The sequence below is a fragment of the Euleptes europaea genome, chromosome 2 (genome assembly GCF_029931775.1).
Source record: "Euleptes europaea isolate rEulEur1 chromosome 2, rEulEur1.hap1, whole genome shotgun sequence".
Classification (NCBI taxonomy): domain Eukaryota; kingdom Metazoa; phylum Chordata; class Lepidosauria; order Squamata; family Sphaerodactylidae; genus Euleptes; species Euleptes europaea.
Genome location: NC_079313.1, coordinates 75906391 through 75920881, shown reverse-complemented (window position 1 = coordinate 75920881; position 14491 = coordinate 75906391). Strand labels below are relative to the sequence as shown.

Sequence of the window (14491 nt, the reverse complement as noted above, 5' to 3'; positions counted from 1 at the left end):
CCGTCTCCTTTGGGGGCTTGCTAGGGGCCCCCGGTTGGCCACTGGGCGAACCGACTGCTGGACTCGAGGGGCCTGGCTCTGACCCAGCGGGGCCTTTCTTGCGCGGTGCGACCCAGCTGGGCTGGCTCTCCGCTGTGGGCCACGGGGTCCCCAGGAGGGACGGTGCTTTGACGCTGGGGGCGGCCCGTCCCTCTGCCGCGGGCAGGTGGGGCCGAGGCGGGAGCAAAGCGGCGGCGGGACGGGGGCCGGGCGGCGCCGCAGCCGCGCAGGGCGCCGCCCGCCCCTGGAAGGCGGTGGCAGGAGACGCCACGGGCGGCCGGGGGGGCTCGGCCAGTTTCGTAAGCGGCAAATCCCGGATCAGGGCGGGCGGGCGGGGTGGGCGCGGGTCTGGGGCGTGGGGAGGGCGAGCCCCTCCGCTGCAGGCCCGGGCGGCGGCGCCGGCTGCTGGGGAGCGGCGGGCAGATGGAGGCTCCGTCCGCCTGCGCCGACTCCCTCGCCCTGAAGGAGCTGGAGGGCAAAGTGGGGCGCCGGCCCCCCGACGGGCTGCTGCGCTGGCTGCGGGAGGACCCGGCGGCTCCCCTCCTGCCGGGCAGCCCGGGCCGGGGTCCGCGCCCCGGGCTGCCCGGCCAGATCGCGGCGCTGAAGCGGGAGCTGGTGAGTCACCGCGCCGGCCGCGCCTGGGCGCCCCGGGCGGCCTTATAAGGCATCCGAGGCCGGGGGCCGCCCGGGTCAGGATCGCCCGCTCAGGGCGGCAGCGGCTCTCCGGGCTCTCCGGCGGAGGTCTTGCCCATCGCCCACCTGCCTGGTCCCTTGAACTGGCGAGGCCGGTCGGGGATCGAACCGGGGACCTTCTGGGTGCCAAGCAGAGGCTCCGCCGCTGAGCCACGCGCCCTTTCCCTGGAGTTGCCACTGGGGCGAAAGGGAAGCCCAAATCAACACGGGGAGGGGGGGAGGATTCCTGGACAGGTTCGATTCCCCCTTTCTGTGGGACAGGTCACTGGGGTGTGTGGTGGGGGGAGGTAGTTGTGGATTTCCTGAACTGTGCAGGGGGTTGGACTAGATGACCCTGGTGGTCCCTTCCAACTCTATGATTCTACCTCATGGCTTGCCCTGCAGTGGAGAAGTGATACCCCAAGTTTTATTGTCCCAGATGGGGGGGGGACACACAATAGCCCTATGCTCTGTCCTCTGATGGGAAGGGGGGGCTGTTCAACCGCTGCTGTAGGCGCTTTTCATACATGCCGAATCATGCACTTTCAGTCCACTCTCAATGCACTTTGCAGCTGGATTTTACTGTGTGAAATGGCAAAATCCACTTGCAACCGGTCGTTAAAGTGGATTGCAAGTGGATCACATTATTCAGTATGTTTGAAAACTCCCTTAGTTTGTTCTCTGCCCTTTCAGTCAAGGTCTGACACATCTGAGGATTCAGATGATGCCTGCAAGCAGCTCGGACCACAATCAACTCATTCTTCTCCAAGGTGTGCAGCACCACGTTGGGTCTTTTGGCATGGCAGGTTATAGCCACGCCGCTGGAATGGGCACTTTTTAAGTGAGGGGTCGGCCCCTCTCTTTCCCCCCCTCACTGTGCTTTCCCACCCCTTCCTGATACGACATCAGCTGTAGACGCTGGACATTCTGATGCTGGAGTCAGGGAAGTTTCCAAGGGCTGTAACAGAACAGCCAACCGAGGGAGCCGCTCTGTCTGTTCAACTGCTCTGCATGGGTTTCAGTATGATTTCAGGGGTTCATTTGAAGTGGTTCTACTCAAGTGGTCACTAGAACACAATTTGCTTAAATTCCTTACAGATTCTGAGTCAGGCTGAGAACTGATGAGTTAGCAAGACTACAAATGCTTTTTGTTCTCCTGGCGCACATTTGGAGGATGTAGAGACGGTATGATCAGCAGTGTTTTTACTGCTAAGTAAGATTTGAGTCCAGTAGCAGTGTATGACAGCCAGTAGTTCCCCCCCCCCCAAATTGCCTGCAATTTGCTGATCCATTTATTATTTTATTATTGTTCATTTGAAATCTGGCTTTCTAATGGAGATTTCCCAAAAGTCAACATCAAAGAGAGTGGAGTGAGGAAAATGGGTTATCGATAGATAGTTGCTCCAGGCAGAAAAGAGTATGCAGCTCCTCTCCTTCTATGCGCGGGCTGGCTCTTTGCTGAAGGGATACATCTATTCCCAAATATGAAATAGATGCTCCAAATGTCTATGAGTGTCTATGGTGGCCGGAGGGATCTGAAGATTGTATTCAGTTTGATGCATCATTTGCTTGGTTTCAAATTCTGGTTTTTAAAAAAAGGTACAAGGATGCTGAGAAATACAGAAAGCAGTCGGGATGTCTGAGCAGTCCCAGCAGTGCCACACAGAGCTACTTTAGGAGACTGGTTTCCACACAGCCATATCTCTTTCGGCGTGGTGTAGTGGTTAGAGCATTGGACTAGAATCTGGGAGGCCCAGGTTCGAATCTGCACTCTGGCATGGGAGCTTGCTGGGTGACCCCCTCCAGTTACACACTCTAACCTACTTCAGAAGGTGGTTGTGAGAATAAAACGGAGAAGGGGAGAATATTGTAAGTCACTTTGGATTCACACTGGGGACAGAGGTGGGGTATAAATGAGGTGAAAATAAATAAATAATGGGTGCAAACAAACATCTATATTGCTAGTCAGAGTCTGACTGCACATACACAATGAGTAGTGGCCTAGTAAGCAGTGTGTCCAGAAGGTCTTGTTACTAACCCCAGGAAAGTAAATAAATAGCTAACTGCAATGTCATGGTGATGTGTTATGGGGAGGCTGGCAGGTGGGTCATCATGACCCAGTGTCAGTGTCTTTAGATTGATTTTTGTCTGCAGCCACCTTGGATGAGTTATGGCTTTCATTCATAGGGTGGAACCGTATGTTGTGTGTAGTTCTATAAAAGAGATGGATTTTTGTCCTCATAAAATGCAGTGTCCAAGGCTGCAGTATGGAGAGACTAGGGCAGGGAGAGAGGAGCTTCTAAAACCTTTCCCTTCAGTCCATTCCCCACTGAAAATGCCTCCCTACTTCTGCTGGGGAAAACCTATGCGTACTCACATTTTTTTTAACCAAGTGACAGTAAAAGTGTGTGTGTGTGTGTGTGTGTGTGTGTGTGAGTGTGATTTTCCTCAGAGCATGGCCCAAAAGGAAGGCTGCAAACAAACTTTTTTAATATAAAGAATTGCAGGATGATATGAAAGATGCTGTTCTATTCTTAGCTGCTGTGTTATGCTAGCTGCTACAATTTTGTGAATTGCATTAAAATCAGCAGAAACACTGTGATTCACATATATATAAGGTCAGGGTGTTATTTCTATGGAAGCTAATAGGAATAAAATATCTAAGCTTTAAGTACTTTGTATGACTGATTTGAGGATTGGGCACTCATCCTATATCACTGGAGAATCTAACTTGACTCTCAAGCCCAAACAGGAAGCCTGTGTCTGTACTCCACCCTTAGGAAACTTGGAATTTGGATTCAACAAGAAAACCTGCTGCTTGATTGTCATTAATCGCTAATTAATATTAATCATTCCCCACAAAGTGCTGCCTATGCAAACATTGTTACTGTGCAGTAGTGCTTCAAAGACACCAAGCAGGGAGAAATGAAGTCCCTGAGCCACTTGTTATTCCACTGCATTATTAGTAGGATTTGTGTTTTAAATATGCTGGATCAAATGCGTGCTGAACGCAAAGCACAGAACTGTCATGGCTTGTTTTATTCGCTGTATTCTGGCAAGCCTTCCTTACCATTCTTCTCGTCAGAGGAGAGGCAGACAGGTATAGAGCTGTCACTGTACAAAAACAGGGGAGCCCATAAATGCAGCATTGAGTGGATTTGGCATGTGAACCTCAGTAGGCCACTAGATTATTTAGTATTCTGTTTGCTAGTTTGAAAATGGAATCGTGGCGGGCACGCTGGGCTATGGAGATTGTTTGCTGTGGTAGCAGAAAGTCATTTTGCTGTAATGAAAAACAATTGGAAGCCTAACTTGAAGATGCCCAGAGAGCTTCAGAGCACTTCTCTTGAGCTGGGAAGAGGTACGCCAACAATGCTATGATTTATAATACACTGAGCGCACTCCCTTAGCAAATATATCACATGGACTGTCTCTTACAGTGCAGTACATAAATTATATCAAGCTTGCATGAGAACCAGTGTAAGCATGTTGGCTTCAAGGATTTAAAATGATAGACGTTCAGGTGCATCAGCTTTAATTGCTTCTAGACAGCAACAAATGGGTCCACCAAATGAAACATTCTGCAGAATAATATTATTTTATATAGTATTTTAGTGCAGGGGTCCACAACGTGGCGCTCATGGGCACCATGGTGCCCACCAGCACCTTTCCTGGTTCCCAAGTGTTTTTAGAAAGTGGGTGGGGCTAGATGGGGTTTTTGCCCAGCAGGGCTTCTGATTGGCCATTGGAGATCCGATTAGCTGAGCAGATTTTTTTAAAATGTTGCTTTGGGAGCAGCTGCCATCATAGCACAAGGACTATCACAGAGTGGCTAAATGTAAGCTGTGTGTATATGCAAGAAAATATTTTAAAACAGTATGTTCATTTTTAAAGGCATCCTGTTAACCAGAATTTCTGTTTGAAATCTCGAAAAGTTGCTGTTAAGAGTTTTGCATAATTTCATTCCTTGACATTTTTCGGTTGGCTCCATCTCCTGCAGCAGCCATTCTGTATTTGTGCCCACCCTGCTGTATCGGAATTCCAGAGGTACCCACAGGCTCAAAAAGGTTGAGGACCCCTGTTTTACAGTGTTCAGAGTGGTTCACATTCATTATCTCAGTAATCAAACAATGCAACTAACAGTTTTTGGGTAATATTTATGAAAAATTATTTTTGACAATGGAGGATCAGAGCTTTCTGAAGTAGCCAGGTTGCTGGTGTTCAGCTGACAGAACTGATTTGGTTGCAATAGGTTTTTGTTAATTTTCCAATTAAAATAGAAGAAGATTAAATCTTTTATATCTTTTATATCTGTATACATGTCTATGCTTCTGTATATAGATAGATGATCTTATTTAATTCATTTATAGTCCATCTTTCTTATTGAGACTAAAGGCAGATTAAAACCAATACAAGAAGGGCAGTATTATGCAACCAACAAACAATGTAAGGCAACCAGATTGCAAGGTGCAGAGCAACACACTCCAAACAGTATAGAAAATACAATGAACAATGCTGTGAACTATCTAAAATTTCACAGACATTACTATAGTCGTAGTCCGTTTATAGAAATACTTCCTGAATATTTCCATTCACACATTCTCCAGGCAGGCCATTCCACAAGGTGGGTGCCACAACAAAGAAAGCTTAGGATTAATCAAACATATACAGGATATTCAAAAATAATAATTCATCAAAATGTAGCCAATGCAATTAATATTGTATTCATAGAATGACAATGTTTAATTGAAAAGCACCATAATCTTTCCAGTGACACTGTGTTTTGGTGATCTGTTCATTTTCTTGCATACCTGGTAAGGTTTGCCAGATTTATACTTCTGCTAGAGAAGGTACACTAGAATGCTGTGGTTTACTAGCTAAGCGCATCGGGGCACTTTTTAGAGACCCCAGCTTAATTCGAAGGTGTGGTATATATTTACAATAAGCACTACTAGGTTTTTGTGAAACAGAATTCATGGCAGTGGAAAAGGGGGAAAAATAGATTTTACTTGAAGGCTGGACAAAAACCTTCTTGATCCAACTGTACATTTGTGCAGCAGTTAAGACTGAGAACATGTAGCCACTTCAAACATTTGACAGTTGTACCAATCAGTAGGGAGAAGGGAAGAACTAAATTCAGACCCGGTGTCCTGTCCTCAAAGGCGGTTCGGTGCTATTAGCTTTTTTCTGACCATTTTCTGTGCATGGTGCATGCCTGGCATGGTGCATGCATTCAGGGAATAGCCACATCTGTAGCACCCATATGTACAATGGGCTCCTTATCTTTCTGGGAAGAAGCAGGCCATGTAGTGAGCTGTCACACATAGAAGTGAGCTGTGACTCACAAAAGCTCATACCCTACCAGAAATTTTGTTAGTCTTTAAGGTGCTACTCGACCTTTTCTAGTGCTACAGACAGACTAACATGGCTTGCCATCATTATCTACACATAAGGAAGCTTTTGATTTGTGGTAGAGAGTTCAAAGACAATTATTTGTATGGCAGTATTGTAGAATGTACTTGATTGGTGCCTGAAGGCACAAAAGCCAGTGCATTAAGCAATTGTAGGCAGTCACAGTTCACACAGACAACAGTTAGAAATGACTCCTCCCCCCCGGTTTTATTCCTGTATCAGTTGTTGATGGCTCCATTCCAGCCCGTTCATATATAAAAAATAAAGTGGGCCACTGAATTGCATCCAACTCATGGCGACCACATGAAGGTGTACCTCACAGGTATGCAAGCAGGAGTTAAGCAGAGCTGTTCTGCCATTGCCTCCCTCGGCACCGCAACCCGAATCTCCTTTGGTGTTCTCCCAGCCAAGTATTGACTATGGCCAACATTTGCTTAGCTTCCAAGCTCTGATGAGATCAGGTCAGCCTGGGCTATTAACTTGGAAGTAAGTCCCATTGATTCCAATAGGATTTGAAGAGGATTTACCTGTAGGATAGTGGCATTTGCTTCCTGAACCCTGTGCCTGCTGTCATGCCCAATTTCCTTCATTTGGTCATAACTTTCTGTATCATGAACTGTGGTGAGGTAATCCTCGGTTTTGCCTCCCAGATTACAATTTTTAGTTACTTTACTTCTCCCCTGGCATCAATTGCATTTTTAAAAGCCCCCGCTTTTTGAAAGCTAGAGCAATGTCTTGCCTGAAAGTGTTTTTTTTAAAAGAACTTCTTTTGTAGATTCACTTGAAGTAATTCAGCTTTCAAAGAATTCAGCTGCTTCTCAATTATACTAACTCAGTGGTCTGTTTTGTGGAGCATCCGCTATCAAAACTGAGAGTCTACACAATAATCTGCTCATAGAGTCATTTGGGTTCCTTATTAGTTTATCAGTATGGGTTTCTGGTAAATCTAGATTCCCCCCTCCCATCTCTGAGATAGATGATAAAACATGGCCATCTGTTGATAGCTGTGTAGGGCACATCTGTGCACAGGTTTTGATGAGATCCAGATGGGTTTGTTCCTGCTGTCCAGATATATCAGGATGTTCAGACTAGTCTCTCCAATTGTCTGCATTGCAGACCGAGCAACTGAATCCAGGCGTGACAAAGATGCAAGTTCCATCTGCGCCACGTTTTCTTTAAACCCTGTAGCAGTTAAGTCTTCGCTTGTTTTAAAGACACGTTTTTAAAAGATGCTCATGAACCATAGAAATAGAGCCTCTAAAGAACTGTTCTGAAGCCTAACCCAGCCCATCTGACTCCAAGATGTACACATTCATTCTCCTCATTGGGAAATACAAGTACAAAGGGGTCACAGCTCTTTAAAGAACACCTGCTGTATGTTTATTTGATTTTTTTGAAAACTCAGAAATAGAACTATCACTTTGTGCAATGGGATCTATGTCCTTCAGACCAACCGTTTGTTCTCTAGTCTTTTCCTGATTTTTTTAAAAAAATGCTTCCTGTGCAAGTGTTTCCTTAGACACAATTCCTCCGTCCATTCATTCAGGCTTCCCCTTTCTGACATCTATCCGTACAATGGTGATGGAAACATAAACTTGTCATTGTAACACACACACCCCTTGGCCTTTGTGTAATGAGTTCAAAGGAGCAACCCAAAGCCAGCTGTAGAGAATACTCAAAAGAAAAACGCTCATGGTTAGTCTTCTCTGATTCTTGCCCAGCGTCCATCCAGGCACTATGATCAAATTTCCCTCCCTAAACTCGTGAATCTCTTTTTCTTTCAATCAAACTCATGAACAGGGTCTGAGAATGTAAGGGAGATACAAAGCCATCACTTGTACAAGGAACACAGCTGGCTTGCCTCTAATTTATTTCCTCTGATCCAGATGTAAACATTTAAATATATTTATAGCATTAGGGGGCACACCTAGATAACCTGCATTTTTGGATCAGCGCTACATATTTACAATGTAGAAATCAGAGCTATCTCCCCAGCATTCACAAGCTAATGTACATGTACCTAAGGGACTTGACTCCCATCAGAGATCCCAGGCGTGGGTGCCGAGAGTTTAATAATGTGCATACACATGTATTTAATGTTCAAATGTTCACTGCAGGAAACCGCAATAATATACCAGCGTTTTTTGTATGTATACACACATCATTAAATACCTGTGCCTGGGAATCCCAATTAGGCAGAGTTCCCAAATGTGTCTCCACAGATATTTAAAATCATATGTACATGTGTGTAATGCTTTCTCCCTTTACAAAGTTGAGTGGGAAGCACTGTGTTTTCTGCAGCTTTTATAATGTGCAGAACTGCCCTCACCGGAACATTAGTTCCCCGGATTTGTCTTTGTTAGCCTGTGGTGCTCCATGATCTGTAGGCGGAAAAATTCCTCCAGTTTGTTTTCCCTTTTAGCTATGCCCTGTTGGATCTGTTCCCCTCTGTCCATGGTGCTCGTATGCCTCATCAACTTGCTCAGTGGCATCTGGTCCAACTGGAATCATTTAGCAACACCACAGTCTTTGAATACAGTCTAATAAATCACAGTTTTCTAAACAAGTCCTTTGCTAGCCTTTCCAGAGTCTTGCCTCTCTTCTGTCCTTCATGATTGCATCATGCTGGCAACATTCAAGAGCAAACACGTCTTACAGATGTGGATGCTTTGGCAGATTTGAGTTTCTTCTACTAAAAAAAACTTAGGCCTGATTCATGTCCACAAGTGGCTGCTTTAAAAAGCAAGTTGGACAGTGCTCTTCGCTGAGAACTATTTGGCCTCTTACTAAAGCCCTTCTGATGTCCACCGTGTCAACACAGAGGGAGCTCTAGGAAGGGAAGATTTGTGGTAGTATGATGAAAAAAGGAAACTTCTGCATGGTGAAAGCTACAGTCAAATTGTTTCCACATGTAGGGAACAGCCTTGCATACAGTTTATAACAATAGAGTTCTGGCTGACATCTGGTGCCTTTCTATAATGACTTAACCAAAATGAAAGTGAGAGATGCACAGATTCATATTTATAGGTTGGAGAGTCTGTACCATGGATGAATGGGAGATGTATCTTAGCTGCCAGCCCTACCGGGAGCATCAAGCTGTCAGTTTCTGGGTATAGCCACAGAATGAATTAAGACCCATGTAAAGAATGAACTTTCAGATTCAACTGTTATTAGGTAGTAATGGTATCATCTAGGTAGGGTTTTCTGTAAAGACATTTTGTAATTTTTCTAACATCTGACAGTTTTCATTCTCAACGATTCTCTGTGTTAGGTTTTTGCATGTTACAAGGAATAGTATGTTCTACTTCTTGATTTGAAGGGAGCTTCACATGTCTGCTTAGTGTTAAAAATCTGCCTGAACAGCTGAAAGTGAGTTTTCATTTTCTGGGTGAAAGGCAAGCAAACCATTTTTAAATTTAACTACAAACCTCAAGGGCAAGAACAATTAACATTTAATTAATGTATCTTAATTAAACCAGAAAAACCAAGCAAACCTTTCCATTGTTATGCCTTTTCATTCATTCCATCTTGTTTCCTCTTCTAGTTGATTGGTAGTTGCAGTTATCTGAAGACTTTGTGTGTTCATGTCCCCCTCCCTTCTTCAAGTACAAACTGAAACATCACCTGTCCAACAACCCAGGAATTTAATTTATGTCTGTGCTCTGGATTATAGCTGCGACTAAGCCTGTATAGGGGCAGAGTATAATTCCAGAGAAGGATATCCCTTTCGTCTGTCTTTTAGGACAAAATATCTCCTTTTTAGGTGGGCTATCACAGCATAACTCTACTACTCAAATAGAAAATGTTACAGTATAGATCAGAAGCCAAATATTTAAGCTCTGATTAACTGAGCAACCAGCACTAAAATAGAATGGAAGGGTATAATTTTAACTGTTGTCTAGTGCAGTGTGCCCCAACCTGTGGGTTGGGACCCAAAAGCATGTTGCAAAGCCTCTGAAAGTGTGTCGCAGGACAGCCCTCCCTAATGGCCACCCCTGCCTGTTCCATTGCTCTCTTTTGTATTTTGGAAACCAAGATCTGACCCTGGAAACAGTATCTTCTATGTCATACATTAGTTGGTATTTTTTCCAGATGGTTACTAGAGTGAGTTTCTTAGAATTCTAGGGAGGATTACAGGGAGTAATGGAGAAGGAGAGGTTCATAAAAGGCTGGGATGTAACCTTCATACACCCTCTCCTTCTCCAACTCCCTCCACTTATGTCTTTTTACAACGTTGCACTAAAATGTATATTACTTCTGACATTGTCAATGTGCCAGTTGTTGACCCATTCCCCTTTCAGGCAACACTCCTTGTGAATTGTAGTAAAGATAATGAGGAATCCTACTCCATCATACGTGTTCAGGAAGGTATAGAGCACACACCTTTCAGTGGAGGAGATTCTGGGTTCCATCTAGGTGGTCCAGGGCCAAGAACAACTCTGGAGAGCTGGCATTTTTACTATCATTGTTATTACCAGAGTGCTTTGATGGTTCTCCTTGGAAGCACTGCACCATTGTGTTTGAGTGCAGCTAACTCAATCAGGGACCTTATTCAATATCACTAGTGGTCTTGCCACACATGCTAAATTTTCTCTCTTCTTCCGTAGGCCTACTTGAGAGCAATAGATATCAAGATACTACAGCAGTTAGTGGCTGTGAATGAAGGTATTGAGGCAGTCAAGTGGCTATTGGAAGAGAAAGGAATGCTGACCAGCCGCTGCAGCAGCCTCACCAGCAGCCAGTACAGCCTGGTAGAGAGTCAAGAGACATCTCGGCGGGGGAGCTGGAACAGCCTTCAGGACCCCAACGACAAGCTGGACAGTATGTCCATTGGCAGCTATTTGGACACACTTGCTGATGAGATGGATGAGTATGGACAAGGCTCTAGTATAGAGCCCATAATGGCATCCACACCAGGCGGACCAATGGCCAGAGTTGAAAAGATTGACCCAGACCAGGGTCTTCCTACCAAGACTTTAATCAAAGAACAGGACGAAAGCAAAGAGGAGCCGGAGAAGGTGCCTAGGTTGGTTAAAAACCAAGGAGACAGTGAGCAAAACAAAGCTGCCAGGCAGCCACCAGCAGTAACCAATGGGGTTCCGGGCAGAAAAGTTCCAGAGGTGGAGCAGGGCACTGAGGCAAAATTCACCTCAGCAGTTGCAGATAGCCCAGCACCGAGGGCCTTCAGGAACAAAACAGTTGACTTGGAGAATTGCAAGTTGAACAGCAGGTTGCATCTGGAGTATGATGCCCACTGGCAATGGGTTCAGTCTCAAGATGATGTGACGTTCTTGTAGCCTGCAGGATCGTCTGTCTAGGCCAACAACTATAGATTCAGGGCCTCTTACAAAACGTCTTTTGCACCTTTGACTTGAAGCACTACTTTCCTTGCCAAATGTCTGTTTTTGCTTGACAGAGTAGGCTGGGTGGAACACAATGGGCCGCACTGGTTTTCTTTGATTTTAGCTCCAAGAAATGGTGTCATATCGTGTGATCTCTGAGGGAGAAGCCCTGTGGCCTGCTATCCTCACATCCCTTAGCCTTGTGCAGTAATGAAAGAGTTGTCACTTTCTGTGGGAGCTGTGTGGTAGTCATAAATATAAAGTATTATTATTATTATTATTATTATTATTATTATTATTATTATTATTATAATAAAATGCACATATCTGCTTCTTGACATGTGTTAATACTAAAGCATTTGAGAAGCATGTTCACCCTTGATAGCAATAGAGAATAGACCATCATTTGTTCTTGGAACAACATGCGTCCTTTAGAAGCGGTCACTTTTTTCTGTTAACAGTAGCTGAGAATTATTCAAGACTTTGTTGACAGCATTTTTATTTCACCCGTTCCATCATTAATGCTGAAATAGGAGTATCTTCGTTTCCATTTGGTTTAAAAAAGAAATGAAGGAGACTCAGACTGCCCAGTTTTGTTCAATGTAGTCACATGGTGAGCCTCCCTCCCCTTCTCTGGTAAGCTTGCTAGGCCCAGCTCTTGCCCCGTGCTCGGAACTACAGGATTGTCTTTGACCGTGTGCTGCATTTTATGCTCACTCTGGGTGCTTTCAATGCTCGATATGATATAAGACAAAGCTCTGTTATTGACCCCATGTTGTCCTCCACCCCCAGCAGTCTACTGGAGAAGCGTAGGCAATTGTGAGGGAACAATTAAAAGTGTGTTCAGAATTTTGACATCTAGAATAATGTGTGTGTGTGTGTGTGTGTGTGTGAACCCTGCACAGAGCTGCAAAAAATTATTTATATCACATCTTGGCGCTAACATCAGGTATCTAGGAATACAGGAATGTTAGAAACTAAGAACCTAGGATTTTTACAGCCACACATACTTTTCTGCACCTCAATCTAATGTTATAGGAAAAGTACCTGGTGCTTTTTAGGGGTGATTTGTAGCCAGTTTTGAATCCTGCTTACCTTTTACTTTGGAGTAGACTGACGAAATTCTGGTTCTGTTGACATTGGTGATCCATTTAGGAGTGTTTTTGAGCTCTGAATAAGAACAAAGTATATTTAAATTGCTATAGTCAGACAATAAGCACAAAGAATACCACCATATCTGTTCTCTTAATAGTAGCCATGTTAATTAATGCTGCAGCTGAATTTCATAAATGGCAGCATTCAGGGTGAATATAGAGGAGCTGGTAACTTTTACTATTGCAGCCTTAACTCTACAGTGCTTCCACTGAATCTGTTGCACACATTCATATTGGAAATTTCATACCAATAGTTTTTAAGGTAAGGAAACACACATTCTGTATTCTCATGATGTCCTTTTCAATCCTTTTAAACCAAACCATCCCATTCTGTATTTGGGCAACATATTCTTGCTATATTTTCTTTTAAAACCTTTCGTGCCAATTGACTCCATATAATTTTTTCTTTGAAGACCCATTCAACTATTGCATGTTTGTTGCTTCCCTGTCATTCCTTGTGCAGCAGTGCACTGTATATCTTATGGGAATGTGATTGTAAAGTAACTTCTGGGGCTTCCAAAATAAACAAAAATATCTATAACTTTTGATATTTCCTCCCCCCCAAAAAACTTGAATCTTAATAGAAATCTGATTCTAAGAAAATAATTGATTGCATAGGGGTAGCCATGTTAGTCTATTGTAGGGAAATAAAACAAAAGTCCAGTGGCACCTTAAAGACTAATAACATTTATTTCTATATGAGGTTTTGTGAATCACAGCTCACTTCTTCAGCTGTATATCAGAATACGCACCTGAATACATATCTGCAGTGCTTTAAAAAAAAAAAAAAAGTGCCGGCACTCATATATAAAGGTACACTGATTTCCACCAATTCCCCTCTCTGGACTTGGGAGCCCCCCCACCCCCTCAGGTGCTGATTGTACTGTCACAAACACCCTGCATATCTTAAGAAGTGAGCTGTGACTCAAAAAAGCTCATATAGAAATAATTATTGCTACTCTAAGGTGCCACGGGACTTTTGTTTTATTCTGAGCAAATAGAGTTGGGAATGTTAATCTTCTGTAAATTTTGAGATAAACCTAATTTTAACGTGCTCAGTAGGTGTACACCGCTGATTGTTAGGGGAATGCACCAACTAAAAGCATATCGTGCCTAGCATTTTTTAAAATGTATTTTCAAAACCCAGTCTTTTCATCACTTGGGTTTGTTGCCAAGAGCAGAGAAATAATTCTCAGGGTTAAGTTATACCACAAATAATTCTAGCAGTTTATCTCAGTTCAGGAAAAAGCAAAAGTAGGGAAAATATCACAAAACAAAAATTAGAATTGTAAATCAGGAAACTGAAGGACTTTTTCCCTGGCCAATAGGGAGGTACTTTGATTTCACGCTGTATTCCAAGTGACCAAAATCAGGACACTCCCCCCCCCCCCAACTGTTGTGGTTCGGAAACCACATGATTTAGAATCCAGAGCTATTATGGCTGCGCTCTGGAAAGAAGCCTATATAATATGTATGTTGGTGTGGTACTCCCTATGAAAGCTTTTCATTGTATGTCAATATCCTTCCACCCCAGGTTGAAGGGATGAACAACCAGCTTCTAGCAGTGATGTGGACTAGTGCGTTACATGATTATGAATAGATGCTCATAAGCAGTATTGTCTAATGCCTCTACTTCATTTCTCTAAAATGTCGTCTGGTCCAGCAGCTGTTTTAAGGCTGGGCAATCTACCTTGCTGTCCAAGTGGCTCAATATACTTAAGCAAAACCACCAAAGGTCACAACAGATAGCTGATGCACAGCAGAAAATACCTGTTAGCAAATAGTTACAGATAGTCAAGCAACAGAATGACCCACACACTGCTGAAGAGAACAAAACCAAACAATCCAAGTTCTCTAGCTAAGAGGAAAAAC

The 14491-nt window shown here is 44.0% G+C and overlaps 1 protein-coding gene across 1 annotated transcript; it reads left to right on the top strand.

The window, feature by feature from the left end:
- The first annotated feature begins 462 nt into the window (after positions 1-462).
- On the top strand, positions 463-11497 carry LURAP1 (leucine rich adaptor protein 1). Its single transcript, XM_056845434.1, has 2 exons — positions 463-654; positions 10731-11497. The coding sequence occupies exons 1-2, from the start codon at positions 463-465 to the stop codon at positions 11418-11420; spliced, it is 882 nt and encodes a 293-aa protein (XP_056701412.1). The 3' UTR covers positions 11421-11497.
- Positions 11498-14491: the final 2994 nt, after the last annotated feature.